At 38.9% G+C, this 14,340-nt stretch overlaps 1 protein-coding gene across 3 annotated transcripts in view; it reads right to left on the bottom strand.

Moving 5' to 3' along the window:
* Positions 1 to 14,340, bottom strand: part of khdrbs3 (KH domain containing, RNA binding, signal transduction associated 3) — a 113,552-nt gene that overhangs the window by 40,932 nt on the left and 58,280 nt on the right. For all 3 annotated transcript variants that reach the window (XR_010914693.1, XR_010914692.1, XM_067508076.1), the window contains exons 3-5: positions 12,126 to 12,242; positions 4,422 to 4,568; positions 3,407 to 3,546 (exon numbers count right to left, since the gene is read on the bottom strand). Coding sequence is in view for 1 of the 3 variants with exons in the window: in XM_067508076.1 (XP_067364177.1) it covers positions 3,407 to 3,546; positions 4,422 to 4,568; positions 12,126 to 12,242 (404 nt within the window). In the remaining 2 variants the exon portion in view is untranslated. The remainder of the gene's footprint in view (positions 1 to 3,406; positions 3,547 to 4,421; positions 4,569 to 12,125; positions 12,243 to 14,340) is intronic.

The raw sequence follows: 14,340 nt of genomic DNA, 5'->3' as shown, positions 1-14,340 counted from the left end.
AAAACATACTTGCCCTTAATCAGCTCACAAGTACCTGACAGAAAAGACGGTTTCAATTTTCTAGATAGGATAATAACTAATAAAAACTAGTAAAATATAGTATAAATTAATGGAAAGTGTGGCTGGGAGTGAGTGATCAATGAAAGAAAATTGAGAAATGAGTGAAATAATTCTTCTGATTGATCTCTAACCTAAGTCTTCAGGAGCAGTCAAAACGGAAAAACTGAAACTGGATTCACTTTTGCATTATGTTGCTGTCCTTTGGTTTACACTGAACAGGATGATTTGTTCAGCAAATGACCGGCCATGTGCAAAGTTGCTCAGTTCAACTGTAAGTAACAGCAGTGCTTTGTAGTTTTATGCCAATAGTTTCTGCCCCAACTTTGTAATTCCTGCTGAGGTCTGCACACAGTCAGCATAGTTAGAAATATCAGGGCTCATTTTTCTGCCTTCAGAAGAAGCTCTTTGCTGCCATTCACTCTTGGCGAATATGAGAAACAGCTTCCAAGGAGAAAGATAATGCACCACATTAAACAGGAAACCTTTGTCTCTTGCCTTTGTCTGTTCTAATTTTTACTTCCCTGCTGTGTCCTCTTGAAATTATTCTGCATCATTTTTTACTTCCTTTCAAGAGAGTCCATATGAAAACTAAGTCTCATCAGCAACTTGTGCTTTTAGGATTTACGTTAGGCAACAACTTCTTTAGGGTAAGATTGTGGGTACAGTTAAAAGATACAAAAGCTGCTGTTGTAAGATTATAGTATACAAATTGCCGCCTCTATTGTTAACAACAAACACTTTGTGCTTTCAAACATGTAAGCTTGTATCCCAGAGGCCTTGCTGTGCTGTGACAATGTCATGCTGTTTTTTACCTTTTCTTCTGATAAAAACCAGTCGTTATTCACATAAACACACGTCACTTTTCAGGAAAATGGAAGCACAGAAGAACAGGTTTATTGAGTGTTTGCACCTATTGTTCAGGCACAGATGTGACATAGTTTGCCTCAAATATACAGAATATACATTAGCCACAGCCTAATGTTGTGTAGGTCCCCCTCCTGCTGCCAAAAAAGCTCTGATTAGCTGAGGGATTGACTCCACGAGACCTGCACCGAGACATCAGCAGCATATCTTCAAAGCTGTGAGGTGGTGCCTTCCTGGATCACACTTGTCTTTCCAGCATTTCCTACAGATCATTAATCATTTAGAGGCCAAAGCAACACCCTGAAGTCTTTTTTTAGGTACAATGTTTGGGTACAGTAGGTGGTACTCGTCAAAGTAACCTCCACATGAATGCCAAGAGCCAAGATTTCTCAGAGTAACATTTCCCAGAATATCACAGTTCCTACACTGTCTTGCTTCTTCCTGTAGAAGAAGCAAGACAGCAAGCAAGGCTTCTTCCTGCTGTTATGATAATTTCCACAGGCAAATGACACACATACCCAGCTGTCCACATGATTTGAAGACAACGTAATCAATCACACATCCTTCTTCCATTGCTCCATGGTCCAGTTCTGACACTCGTGTGCCCATTTCTAAAGCTGAATACTGAAACTCAGGGTGAAACTAGGGGCTCAACAGTGCGCAGTGTTGTGCTCAGCAAACTGCAATATGTGTCTATAGTTTAGACTTAATTTACATTTAATTTTTTTATCAGCTTGTAGGGATGTCCCGATACCAGCATCGGGTAGCTGGTTTGATACTGTCTTCGTGTATTTGCACTCCTAGATGGAAAAAATGTCTGTGGTCTTGAGATAATTGAAGATGACAGAAGTACTGCCTCTGCCCACAAGCTCTGCTCTGATAAAGTCTTACTATCCAACTGCTACGGACATTCTAAAATTTCTCAAGATAATTTTAAACATGTTTAGTATTTAAGACTGACATCGGCAACAACTGAGGGAGATCTGGAGTAAGTAGAACTTTACTGAAAGTTAGCTTTGCTTTACAATTGCACGTTACACCCACACTTCTCTGTAGAGTCTACATATACCCATGCCTCTCCATTCAGGTTCTCATCTCAAATCTGTGCTTGGTTAGTCCTTTTTTCATTTTGGTAGAAGAACATGCTGCAATTTTCCTTCCTGCGGGATTTGCAGGTTTGTCTACTTCTGAACTTCTGATTGTCAGGTTTGTGCTCCTTCCAGACTGTCAAGAGACTAGAAAGCTATGGCAGTTGGTAAACAGTGTGACAACTGTCCAGTCTTTTAAAGTCTTAGCTAGTCTTCAGGTGTGTCTCCACTACTATTTGGACCAGAACTCTCTGCTAGAGTCTCTCATCAGCTTACCTGTTCAGTGGATTGATGAGACTGCTGTCCACCAACTTATACTAGAACCAAAAACAGTTTAGTACTCGTATCTGCAACACTCAAATGCAGGTACGTATACACAGCCTGGGATAAAGTGATATAGGTACATCCCTAGGTTTGTGCTATTGTACCCATCCTATGGGACCAGACCAGGCAGACTATCCCTCACTCCCTATTTTCTAATGATAAAAGATCATTTGTACTAGCTAAATGTGAATTATTTCTATTTTAGGGTTAGGGCTTGTTTGAATCCCCCTACATGACACTTCAGTTTAATGGGGTGCAAACCTAACCCTACCCCTTGACTTAAATATAATAAACATTTCGCCAGTACAAATATTCTTACATAATTTTTCCAGTTTGAAGTAAAAAATATGAAAAAGGGGCCCCTGAACAGTACAGGAGCTAAAATGGGGGGAGAGGAAATTTTTCAAAATTAAAGCAATTACTCTCCTTAGTTTCCAATTGCTTACAGTGTTGTTCAACAATGAGGCAATGCAACACAGTGGTAAACACGTCTTTTGCTACAATTTTTGAGATGTATCGCTGGAATCAAATTTAAAATGAGCACATACTGTTACAAAAACAATGAAAATGTTCAGTTTCAGCATTTGATATATTTGGTGCTACAATCAACAATAGGTCTTAAATAATTGCAAATAAGTGCATTCTTTTTCTGTTTACATTATACAAAATGTCCCAGCTTTTCTTTAAAAAATGGGGTAAACCTTGCCCAAGTTGTTGAGCTACATAAAAAGGTGACATTTGTATCATCTGGATGGAAGTTTTTAATAAATAATACCTAAAAGTGTAGCAAACCTATTGTTTTTTATACATCCTTCTTGTATTCTAAGGCGTGTTATTGTACCAAACATAAAATTGTTGTAAGTCTAAATGACACCATTAAGTCTTTAAAATCTACTGGGTACTTTACACATTCATTTACAGAAAAAAAGCCTTCCCAGTAGCTCATTAACTGTAAATAATACCCAGTCCCCAGCTGAACCAAAGTGCATGTACCCACAACAGCTAGCACACACACACACAGACGCATACACACACGCTCACACACACAGAGTTATTTGAAAGAAGGTTACCTAGGAGGCCCTGGAACAGGTGTCCCTCTTCCACGGGCAGCTAACTTGCCCCTCACCGATGGCACCTTGGCATCCTCTGAGCCGCCGTTCAGGTATGTGAGCTCCTGCAGCTGGGCCTGTCTGATCTCATCATTGTAATCCTGCACACAGAGAGGCAGCATGTTCACACTCACACACACAAACACACACACCCATCCACACACACACACTAGCAGGCGGCAATAGACTTGCTTTCAATTACACTGTATTAAATTACGTCCTTTATCTCCAGGGCTACAGCCCCGGGAATATCTAATTAATGTACTTTACAGTACTGCCATGACCCGCTGTTCCTGAGGCAGCAAAACATTTCAGATCTTCTGCTGATAAAACCTTGGGACCCCAGTTGCCTTTATCTCTTCACACTGTTTTTTTTTTTTTTTAATAATTAACATGGAAATAGGTCTTTAATCATATAATGATGTATGATTGCCATGTGTCTGCTCAATCAATAAATATGTTTTATGGCAGTGACAGTGAGAAAAGGTAACATGAGGTGGGTGGGGGAGAGGTGTGTTGATAATTAACGATGAGATGTAAATCATCATAGCTCTGAGCATTGGAGAGATCATCCATAATGAATGGAGGAAGAGTAAATAAGCTCCATGCTGCATACTGCTGCCAAGGAGGGTTTGGCCGATGCAGAGAGATCCCCTCCTGTGCTCCTTTATTCCTGTTATACCCACGACTTCCCACCCAGGATCACACATACTGAGGCAGACGCTTTCCAAAGAAATACACACACACACACAGTTCGACAGCCCTGACAGAATTACAGTGCAAGTTACAGACAGAGAGTGAGAGTGAAAGAGCGGGTTGTCTCTGCTGTTACTCACTGGCTGCACAGTGGACAGGCTGAGATGAAATGGCTGGGGCCAAAGAGCAGCTGCAAAGATATTCAGCAGGAAGAAAAAAGGATAGCCAAAGAAAGAGACTGTGTTTGTTACTGCTTGTGCGTTGAAAGAAGGGAACATACTGGTATGAGAAACTTCTTGATCTCCTCCAGAGCGTGACCCATCCTAGCGTAGGCCTCAGCCGGCGGAGCAAAAACCTCGATGAGGACGTGTAGGTCTTCGTTCAGGTGGTGATATTTGGCCTCGCCGCTCTGCCGTAGCTCTTCTTCCTGATGGAACAAACAGTTTGGTCTTATAAACCCTCTTTCTAGGGAATGAGCATGAGTTAGCTTTCATAGTCTGGAACATTTATCTTATTTCTTCATGTTTCAGAAAGGATCTACAGTGGGGAGATATCCCATAACTGTTTCATAATAAGGTTTGATGCTTCAGTGCTGCAGATTTGTAAAAAGTAAGACAGAAAATATTTATGTGGGTTCTTGTAAACTTTGTTTCTGCAAACAGGCAATCCTTACAATCCTTTCAACCGCAGCTGTCACATTTAACCGATTGCTTTTGTTCTCACGCAGCTGCCTGTCCTCATAACAAATGTACGCAGATAAAATATGTGTTTTTGTACACTTCATCATAATATGTTGCATTTCATCTCATCTACTCAATGACGGTAGCTTCATCAAAAGAAATTCAGCAACTCTGTGAGGAAATCATACACTCGATAGGGTTTTCCGAAAAAAACAGCATTCTTCCTAATGATAGAAACTGTTGACAAAAATTGTTCATTTATTCGCTCAATTGGGACTAAGGGTGCTTGTAAATGAGTGTTAAGACTAGTTCAGTAAAACAGTGAAGGGCTGTGTTGAAAACATTGCTCAGGTAAAAAGGTAATTTGATAGTATTCAGTCACTGAATTTCAGAATATTGTGTATATTTATTTAGCTAAGATCCTTATTGTATTTCCAACAGTTGAAGGTTTTAATGCAGTATATGTCCTACACACACAATTTATCATAATATACTACTTAGAATGAGTAATTTTATTTACCCTATGTGTTTTTGTAGACATATAGCCCCTCTTTTGTTTATGTTTTTGGAAGAGTTTCTCTAGGACAGTGGGTGAAATGAAAAGAATATTGATCATGTTTTGTTTTCATAAACCCCAATTTTTCAATTATTATGATATAATTCAATAGGGGCAGTACAGTGGTTGGCACTGCCTCCCCAAAGCTAGAAGGTCCTTGGTTTGAATCCCTGGACTGCTATGGGCTTTTTTATGTGTTGAGAATTCATATTCTCCCTGTGCTTTTGTAAGTTTCCTTTCACAAACTCAAGTACAGAAGACATTAAAACTTGTTTGTACAAAACCATTAAAACCACTATGCCATCTAATAACTTTGGACATTACAATGTCTGACAATCACATGCCACTTCTACTGCAATGACAGAGAAAATGTCAGAAGGTTATCAACATTATTAAGATTTATTGTGGAGGAATAATAAACATATGTATAGAATATAGAAAATGTATACTATTACTTTCAGTCTAAAAAATACAGTGTTGGACCAACCAACGACGTTAGTTTGGTTAATTGGTATGTAGAGTATGGATGTACTTTGAAAACTGGACATCTTTCACATTTATGACATGATTTGAACTAAAGCAAACTTGATGTCTATGTAGATGTTGTAGATGTTGGTCAAGAATGTGCTTTGCGATGCATTGTATAATCAAATTTGGGGAATAAACAGAGGATAGCTACAACATGCCAACCACCTTCTTTGCGTGACTTCATTGTGGTCGTTTGAGAGTCTCTTTGTTTTCTCTCTAGCGTTTGTCTAATTACACAAATTGCTCAAATGAATGCAAATCTAACCATAGTTATAACTATATTATAAATGACACACAGAACCTTTGCTTGAGTCTGAATCACATTGTAAATGCTATTTCTTCTCCAGGGTACATGGGAAAGTCTTCCAGAAGAAACAAAGCCATCTCGTACAGAAAGTTAGACGGGACCTGTACAACATCACACCTTCTAATGCTAGCATTTTCAATAATTAAAAATTAATGCCCAATGCCTGCATTGTTCTATTTAATGTACGCCTGACTTCCACAATAGTCATTCATCTTTGTTGGAGTTCCAACATAACGTAGACCTGCAGACCCAAAAGCATTTCTATTGTCAAGTTCCACCTAAACCCCCCCCCCCCCAATTCTGTCTGTTTACTCAGAGGACAACAAAAAAAGCACATCATGTATACAGTGAGGGGTTGCACAGGTCATTCAGGTCTGACTGAAACAGGCCAATATAATGATATTGGTAGCAAGAAATAGGACAGCTAAAACACCCAAATGTGTCCCATCCCATTAAATTAAAGAAACAACAGGTTTGATGACCTGGTTTCTCCTCAGGACATACAAAAAAAGAAAAAAGGAAAAAGAAAAATGCTTCTTTGGGGCCTCTCCAATGACAGCAACTTCCTATTCTTCTTCTTCTTTTCCAGCACCATGCAAGTCAGTGTCTCTGATGTCACCTAATTATATATAACCTTCTTTTAGGAGTGCCTGTGGTATGTTAATGATATGTTAATTTCCCCCATAAATCTGAGCTTTATGAGCAGAGGGCTCCTTTGCGCATAGCACCAGCACTGCCAGTGTCAAGCAGGGTGTGTAAGCAGGGTGCTGGAAAGAAACGGCTGCTTGCAGATTTGTCTCTCCTCTTCATTTTTTTGTGTGTTTTGGAATATTTGCATAAAAAAAGACGTGACAAAAAAACTATTTTCTAACAATATCATCAGCCACAATACAGAGTATCTAGATTAATATAAACATAAATGTCATCAGAGGACCTGCTACTGTATTTATCCTGTTCTTTTACTCCATCTATGAAATCTTTAGCAAAGTGTCAGTGTTAGTGGATATCTCATTTGTTAAGAAAGCAATCTGTGCATGACATAATTTGCATATCATATCCAGATACGGTGGTAGTTTTCATACACAGGGGCCCCTCACCCAGCACTGATAAGAAGCATCAGTGAACCAGCTGAGTTCTACAGCAACTAAGCAGCCCACAGCAGGAGATTACAGCTGTCTGTTTCTCATATCTATTGGCAGCATCTTTCTCTTTTTATTTTTTCAGTAAATGTGTTTATAAAAAGCTATCAACCCTAAAAACAGAAGACCATAACACTCTAGACATCGGAGCTGCAGACAGCGCTTGGAGGTAAATAATAACGTGAACATTCGAGTATAAGTACAGACACTAGAAATGTGGGGAAAAACTCTATCCTGTTTAATGCATGATGCAATACTGTATGCCATACAGCAACCTACTGTAGTTGTGAACTGCTCAGCACCGTCAGCCTTGTTCATCCACACCAGTGATTCCACGATGGCTTTCACATTAGACCGGGGGCAATGAATGAGCATTGTTTTTGATTATTGAAGAATTAATAAATCCACAACAGACATATTCTGTAAAGTCCAAATGGCAGAGGGTTCATTGCACCTCCAGACATAGCCATCAGACTCGGCACTGACATTCAAACCCCAAGACCAGATCTCTTATACATACAGGACCACTATTGGTCTTATAGCAGCAAGACACTACAACCAGTATTAGAGAGCTCATCCTGTATTAGCCCTTCACTGGCTACCAGTAATACACAGAATGTGCAGTTTTTAAAGTTGTTTATTATATATTTTTTCACTGTTCTTCATTCATTAAACAGTTAATCTAAAAATGTGATTGACCTATTGTCACAGCTGTGAAGCTGCTCCGTGTTGCCATGGTGATCTTAAGTATCTCTCCCCTCTTTATGGATCTCCCTCCATCTCTCTAATCAGCGCTAACTTCCCACACCTGTAGCCTCTCCTTTATTTGGCCCAGTTACCTGCTCCTCTCTGCCACATTGTTTTCCTGACTTCTGTGAGATTGGTTGCCTGTCGCTTTTGTGAACTGTTTTTGTATCTGATCTGTTTTTTTTGTCTGGGCACTGGACCTGAGTTTTTCCTGCAAGGAACTCCTCCTCTGCCTGCACGCAACTTCGTTTTAAGTGACCTCCTGTGGATTTTGGTAAGTTTTTAAATTACCTATTAAGAAATTTTGCGAAAGACTGAAGATTTTACTGTTTCATCTGAGTTAATCTCTGGACACTTTTAGTTTGTACTTAAATTTTTAGTTACTTTGTGTTGCATGTGTTGTTGCGTCTTTCGCCTGATATTTTCAGCTGCCTTTTTAATTCTCATTTCCCCATCCCCCACACCTATGCTGGCTTCTCATCTGTGTTCTCGGACTCTAGTACAGAGATATCTTTGCTCTCCCGTCCTCCCGTAAGAACCATCATTATATTGTCTGTACTGAGTTTAGGATTGTTACTCTCCTTCTCTCTCCCTCTTTCTATCATACATTCCCCCCCCACCACCAACACTTCCCATATTTCTCCTGGTCCCCTCTACAGTGCAATCCTCTCCATCCTGCTATCTGCACCTCTTTCATCTACCATCATATACAATAAACAGTTTTTGCTTATTTACTCCTTCGCTGTTCTGCATTTTCCTGGGTCCCCCCAAAAAATTCCTTCCTTAATGTTGATACCTATTGGTGCTTCTGTTGTTCACTACTGACTTTTGTGCATACGGTACACAGCTATTGCTAAAGCTTCTCCTACGTATGCATACGATTTTATATCCAATCTGAATCAACAAATCTTATAAATAATAAAAAAACTAATACAATATACATTTAAGTGTATTAATGTATTCAAAATCTGTTATCCTTTTCCAAAACGCAACACTTGCTTAATGTATAATACTAGTTTGAAAATAGAGCAACCTTTACTAAAAACAGCCACCAGCTGTTTTAGAAAAGTAATGAGCCATATTGTGAAAATAAAACTTTACAATTGTAACACATTTTAAGTTTCTAAGTGCAATAGACAAAGTTGGTAAGTTAGAAACCACTGAAGTACTGACAAAAGCAGTGTTGAACTTGGTCCCCCAATGGGAGAAGCATACAGAATCATTTCATCCTTGTCCTTTAATATGTTTTGATTGCTTATAAAACACTGGGATTATACACAGTACAATCTCCACACCGCTTGGATGTACTGAACAATCACTGGTCTTGATTCAATGCCCAGCTGATACGCAGTGACAATTGATGTCCTTATATTTGGCCAAAGTAATATATATTTTATTTTATCTTCTATGTATACATTTTACATTATGAAAGCTGTCTGGTAATAATTACAATCTAATGACACTAAACTGCAAATGCAAATGTTTTTGATGAGCATATAATAGGTGGAAGATTATGTTGGTATGCAACATATTTTTTTTTTTTAATGAATGAAGCACTACAATGTAGTAAAAGAAAATGAGCAAGAACGACACTGATACATGTACTTTACTGCCTTGCAATGCATAACAATGAGTTTAGAGGTGTGGCCAACAAACCCTATGGTTGTCATTAAAAAGGCTTGTAACAATGCTATATTGACTAAAGGAATTGTCAATTGCAGTTGTTGCCATAACTGACACATGCCATAGACAAAATAAATTATCAGTGAACTGAGGTCATATTAAGAGAAACTGGCTGAGTGTGCGTTACATTTGGATCAGGCCATGGACAATATGATAAAAAAATGTACAGCACAATTTTGCTGTGCTGTATACAGGAGCAACAAAACACTAATTGATATGAATATACAATAGAATATAGCATATTGAGCCTGTCATAGTGAACGATCCATAATTTATATAGCCAGTATAGTGAGATATGTAAATACATCTTTTAATATTTCTACACAGCAATTTATTTGAAAGGACACTTATTCTGAGTTTATAAGACAGCTAGTGAAACACAGGTCAATGAAGGTATTTCTCCTCAGCAGCTCACAACTCAACCCAATAAAAGACCTTCCTACAGTGAAGGAAAGAGAACTTTGTTTTTTTTTTTTTTTTTGTCTTTCAGGAAAATTAAAGAGGGCCTACAACACCCAGCGAGGAAAACGTATGAGTTAATCACAGCACTAACGAGGAGGGGGTGCAGAACACGGATGGCTTTGCATCATCTTGCTCTGACAGCGGCAGGACAAAGCGAGGTGCCATAACCAGGCAGGGAGACTCTGACTCCGACAGCTCGATGCCTTTCAACCTCTACACACTCACATTCTTGTCAACACAAGATCAAGGTCCCAGAGCAGCAAATATGCGAACAATTATACCAGTGTCTCTGCTATTCAGGGCACGTATAGAGCTGTACTTTATTTGAAGACTACATTTGCATCTAATGTACTTCCTTTCCAGTCCATCAGGAGCACCATGCTTCTGTAAAACAAAAACAAGCATCCTTTGTTTTTTTACTCATCTCGAAAGAGACTTTTCCTGAAAGTAGACATGAGGTTTTTTTGCTCTGCAGTGGCCCCTCAGCCTGACCAACATGAGAAATTTCAAGCGCCTTATGCTATGATGACACATGTTGTGTGGCTGAAAAGAGAAAGTCAGCAACCAGCTGAAGATAAAGAATGAGTTCAGTAGCGAGGGTGTATCCCTCTTCGCCCTTAAAAAAGAGGATGCAGCATTGCAAGGAGTGTCCCCGACAGAAAGCTGTCAGTCATAAATCCGCAGTGGGGTTTTGGCAGACAGTTAAGGGTTGCCGAGGTCAGCACATCTCCATGACAGATCTTTTCTTTCTCCAGGTACTGAAAAGAAGCACACCCTAAGAGACTATTGATCAAAGTAATCAAAAAGAATGTGCTGCATGATAGCGAGAATCATTGCTGCCAACAAATCACCTCAGACAAACAGAGGGAGAGGAGAGACACGGATGAGCCAAGTGCAGGCGATTTATTCCCAGTTAACCAGTCCAGTCGGCAATCAATTCTGCTGCTGAAGAGATGCCGCTAGAGCCCTTTATATCCTCTGTTTATGTACAGACATGATCATGGATGATAGAAGTTGTCAAATTAGATTGCATTTGAAATTTGAAGTTATGGCCTTTTCAAACAATTGATTCTTCAAGACCATAAAGTTTGCATTTATGTACAAATCACAGTGATGCGCTTTTTCTGAGCTTGGTGTCTGAGTGTATATGAACACAAAACCATGAATCTCCGTACAGTGTTTTCCCATGTACTGTCCGCACTTGATTTGCAATTAGAGGTGTGTATTTTGTTTACTATATGAGGGATCAGGCTTTGAAAGTTGTCAGATGAGTTTGGTGAACCCCAAGATCATTCCCATTTCCTTAAACTTTTGAAATTAGTTTTTTTTTTTCTTATAAGGCAGTTTTTCAAACATTTGTGATGCATGTGACACAAGCTGTCAATCAAATGCATTCTGAGTTACTGCAGTGATCTGCACATCAATGTATCTTTTTAATACCTAACACAAATTCAACACTGAAATGGTTTAAAAAATGAAGTTTAACAATTAAAAAAATATCTTTATAATATTGATATTAAAACGATACAACCTCAAATATGTATCGATTAGGGAATTAAATTGATAATTAAAGCAAGTACAGCATCTGTAACTTTTAAGAATCACGTCTCTTAAATAAGATTTTAGAGGGTTTTGGAGCATAGCATAACATAATACAACCTTATGAAAATATTAAATAGGTTAATTTATGATTGAAAATTTTTTTTTAAAGTGGAACAAGAGCACAAAATCACCTGTTTTTCTTGGATTTTCATTGAAGCTCCTGCATTAAAATGTCTTCTTTTTGCATAAATACTGATAGATAATATGAAATGGAGGTAAAGAGCAAAAGGAGTGATAGGAACAGGAATAAAAAAAAAAATGAAACAAAGGGAAGTGTTACCTTTTCTTTGTCTCTCATGGATCCTTTTCCGAGAATTGACATCTTTGTGAGAGTGTCCTCCTGTAGTCTCTTTAACGAGTTCCCGCGTGGCCCAAGGAGTTTGCCGACAAAGTTAAACTGCAAGAGAGAGTGAGAGCGCAGATCAATCATGATCTGTGTGTTTGAGATAAAGAGTAAAGACATTTCTTACGTCAATCACACTTGGCTCAAAACGCCACTGAAGGTAATGAAACCTTATAAGCCAGGTTCACTGTCTCCCCTTTTCATGGGTTATGGTTTCATATTAAAGATTGAGTCTCTATCTGAACAACAAGCATTGTGATTTGGAGGTTGTGTAATTAAAAAAAGTTTTTTAAAGTTTTAAATTATACTACCTTAACAGTGCCTTTGTAGTAAAGTATGTTGTAAATACTGTAAAACACAAAAACAGGCAAGGAAGGTGACAGCACAGGTATTAACCTGTAATAGTGCCTGCAGTGCAGCCTTTGTGCTGCATACAGCACCAGACGTGAACAATAAGCTATGGAAGAATTAATGTTGCCTGAGGGATGGAAACATGAGCCAGGGAGTCAGGAATATTATATTACGAAACTTAATTTACTCAAATCACCATTTTAGATAAATCCAATGGGGGAGTCCTGACAGATGTTTGCACAAGATCTTGTTCACATAAGATCAATATTTTGTGGATATGTTGGATAATGAGATAATATCTTTGACAAGATGATCATTTTGCATGCAGGTTATTATCTTGTGTGCACAAGTAAATCAAAATGCATAGTCACCAAAATGTAAATAACCACATTGACATAGACTGAGGAAACCTGCTTACTGGAAAGAGTCATGTGATTTTTCCTCTACCTAGGAGATATTTTGGAAATGTGGTTCACAGATTCTAACTGTATAGTGAGAGGAAACCCTGCTTTCTGACTTTTCTTCTTTTTTATTTTTTGTTTTTAGCTTTGTTTGCGTCACAGCCGACTGAGAGCGCAGGGGGATAGAAAGGATAAAAAGACAGAGACACAAGCAGCTGATCCACAACAGGAACTGTCAGAAATTAAAAATCAACAGGGAAAAGTGACTTTAGTGGACTTTAGTCACACTTTGTTTAAAAAAAAAAGACACCATCGCTCTGTTTTGATTTTTCCTTCATTAAGCCTTTCACTCAGCTGTGTGTTCCTTTTTTTACGCACATGCACAGTTAGAGAAAGCCAATTAGAAAGCCGGTTACACGTACACATGCCAAGGAATCTGTGTTCCTCGACAGAAATCTACCTGGGGAAATCTGATTCCTAATCTCCTAGCTGATTTCGGAAACCAGTGTTCCCATTTTAATTATTATAATTATCTTATTTAACGTAACTTAACCATGTCCAGCTTGTTGGCATCAATCAAAGCTCTTTGCAGATTCTCAGCCACAGAGATCACGGTCATACTAAAGGTCCTGCTCAGTGGCAACTACACTTACTTCAGGATCTTGAAGATTTTTTTTGTCTCTCATATAAAGGCCACAACACATCAAGGCGACAACAAATAAGTAGCACAGACAAAGGTCATGGTGGTCATGCTTCTTCTTTGTCATCAAGTGCCTCTAGAGCAAACCACAAAGATGAAAGCCAACGAGCATGTGGTGCTGTACCTTATGCACTTGCATGAAAGCAGACCTGGAACTGCTTATATACAAACGGTAAACAAAACATTGACATTTTCGCACCACCCTGTCTCTAACAAGTTTCAACAACACTACAACTTTTACTTGTGTTGGTAATACCGTTGTCTCTTCTGATGCACTGATTTGCTACGTATAACAGCCAATCAAATAGCTATTTTTAACCAGAGGCCCAATGCTGACCAACACCGATTTAACATGTAGATTCAACTGGGTTCAAATAGCGCCAAAACCGCAAAGACTAGGCTGATGGACACACCTTTCCTTGCTCCTTATTATGCCATCATGGCTTAAGAGGAGCCCTTGCCTTTTAGATGCAATGAACTGATGAACCTTGGCGTAAAAAGCTGGATCTACTGCATTGCTCATGATGGTCCAGTGGGAAAATGAGTCAATGACCCCTGAGGTGTCAACAACCTAATGACTCCACATAGTTGTAATCCTAGTGACATACTAACTTGAGTTAGAACTGAAGAAGCCTTTTGGATGAGAGGGAAAACGGTCTTCAAGAAACTCAAGCAAGTCCAGAGGCCACTGGAGTAGCAC

This window comes from Channa argus, chromosome 1, assembly GCF_033026475.1.
Source record: "Channa argus isolate prfri chromosome 1, Channa argus male v1.0, whole genome shotgun sequence".
NCBI classification, from domain to species: Eukaryota; Metazoa; Chordata; class Actinopteri; order Anabantiformes; family Channidae; genus Channa; species Channa argus.
The sequence above is the reverse complement of the archived record's forward strand: the minus strand, read 5'-3'. Positions and strand labels throughout refer to the sequence as shown.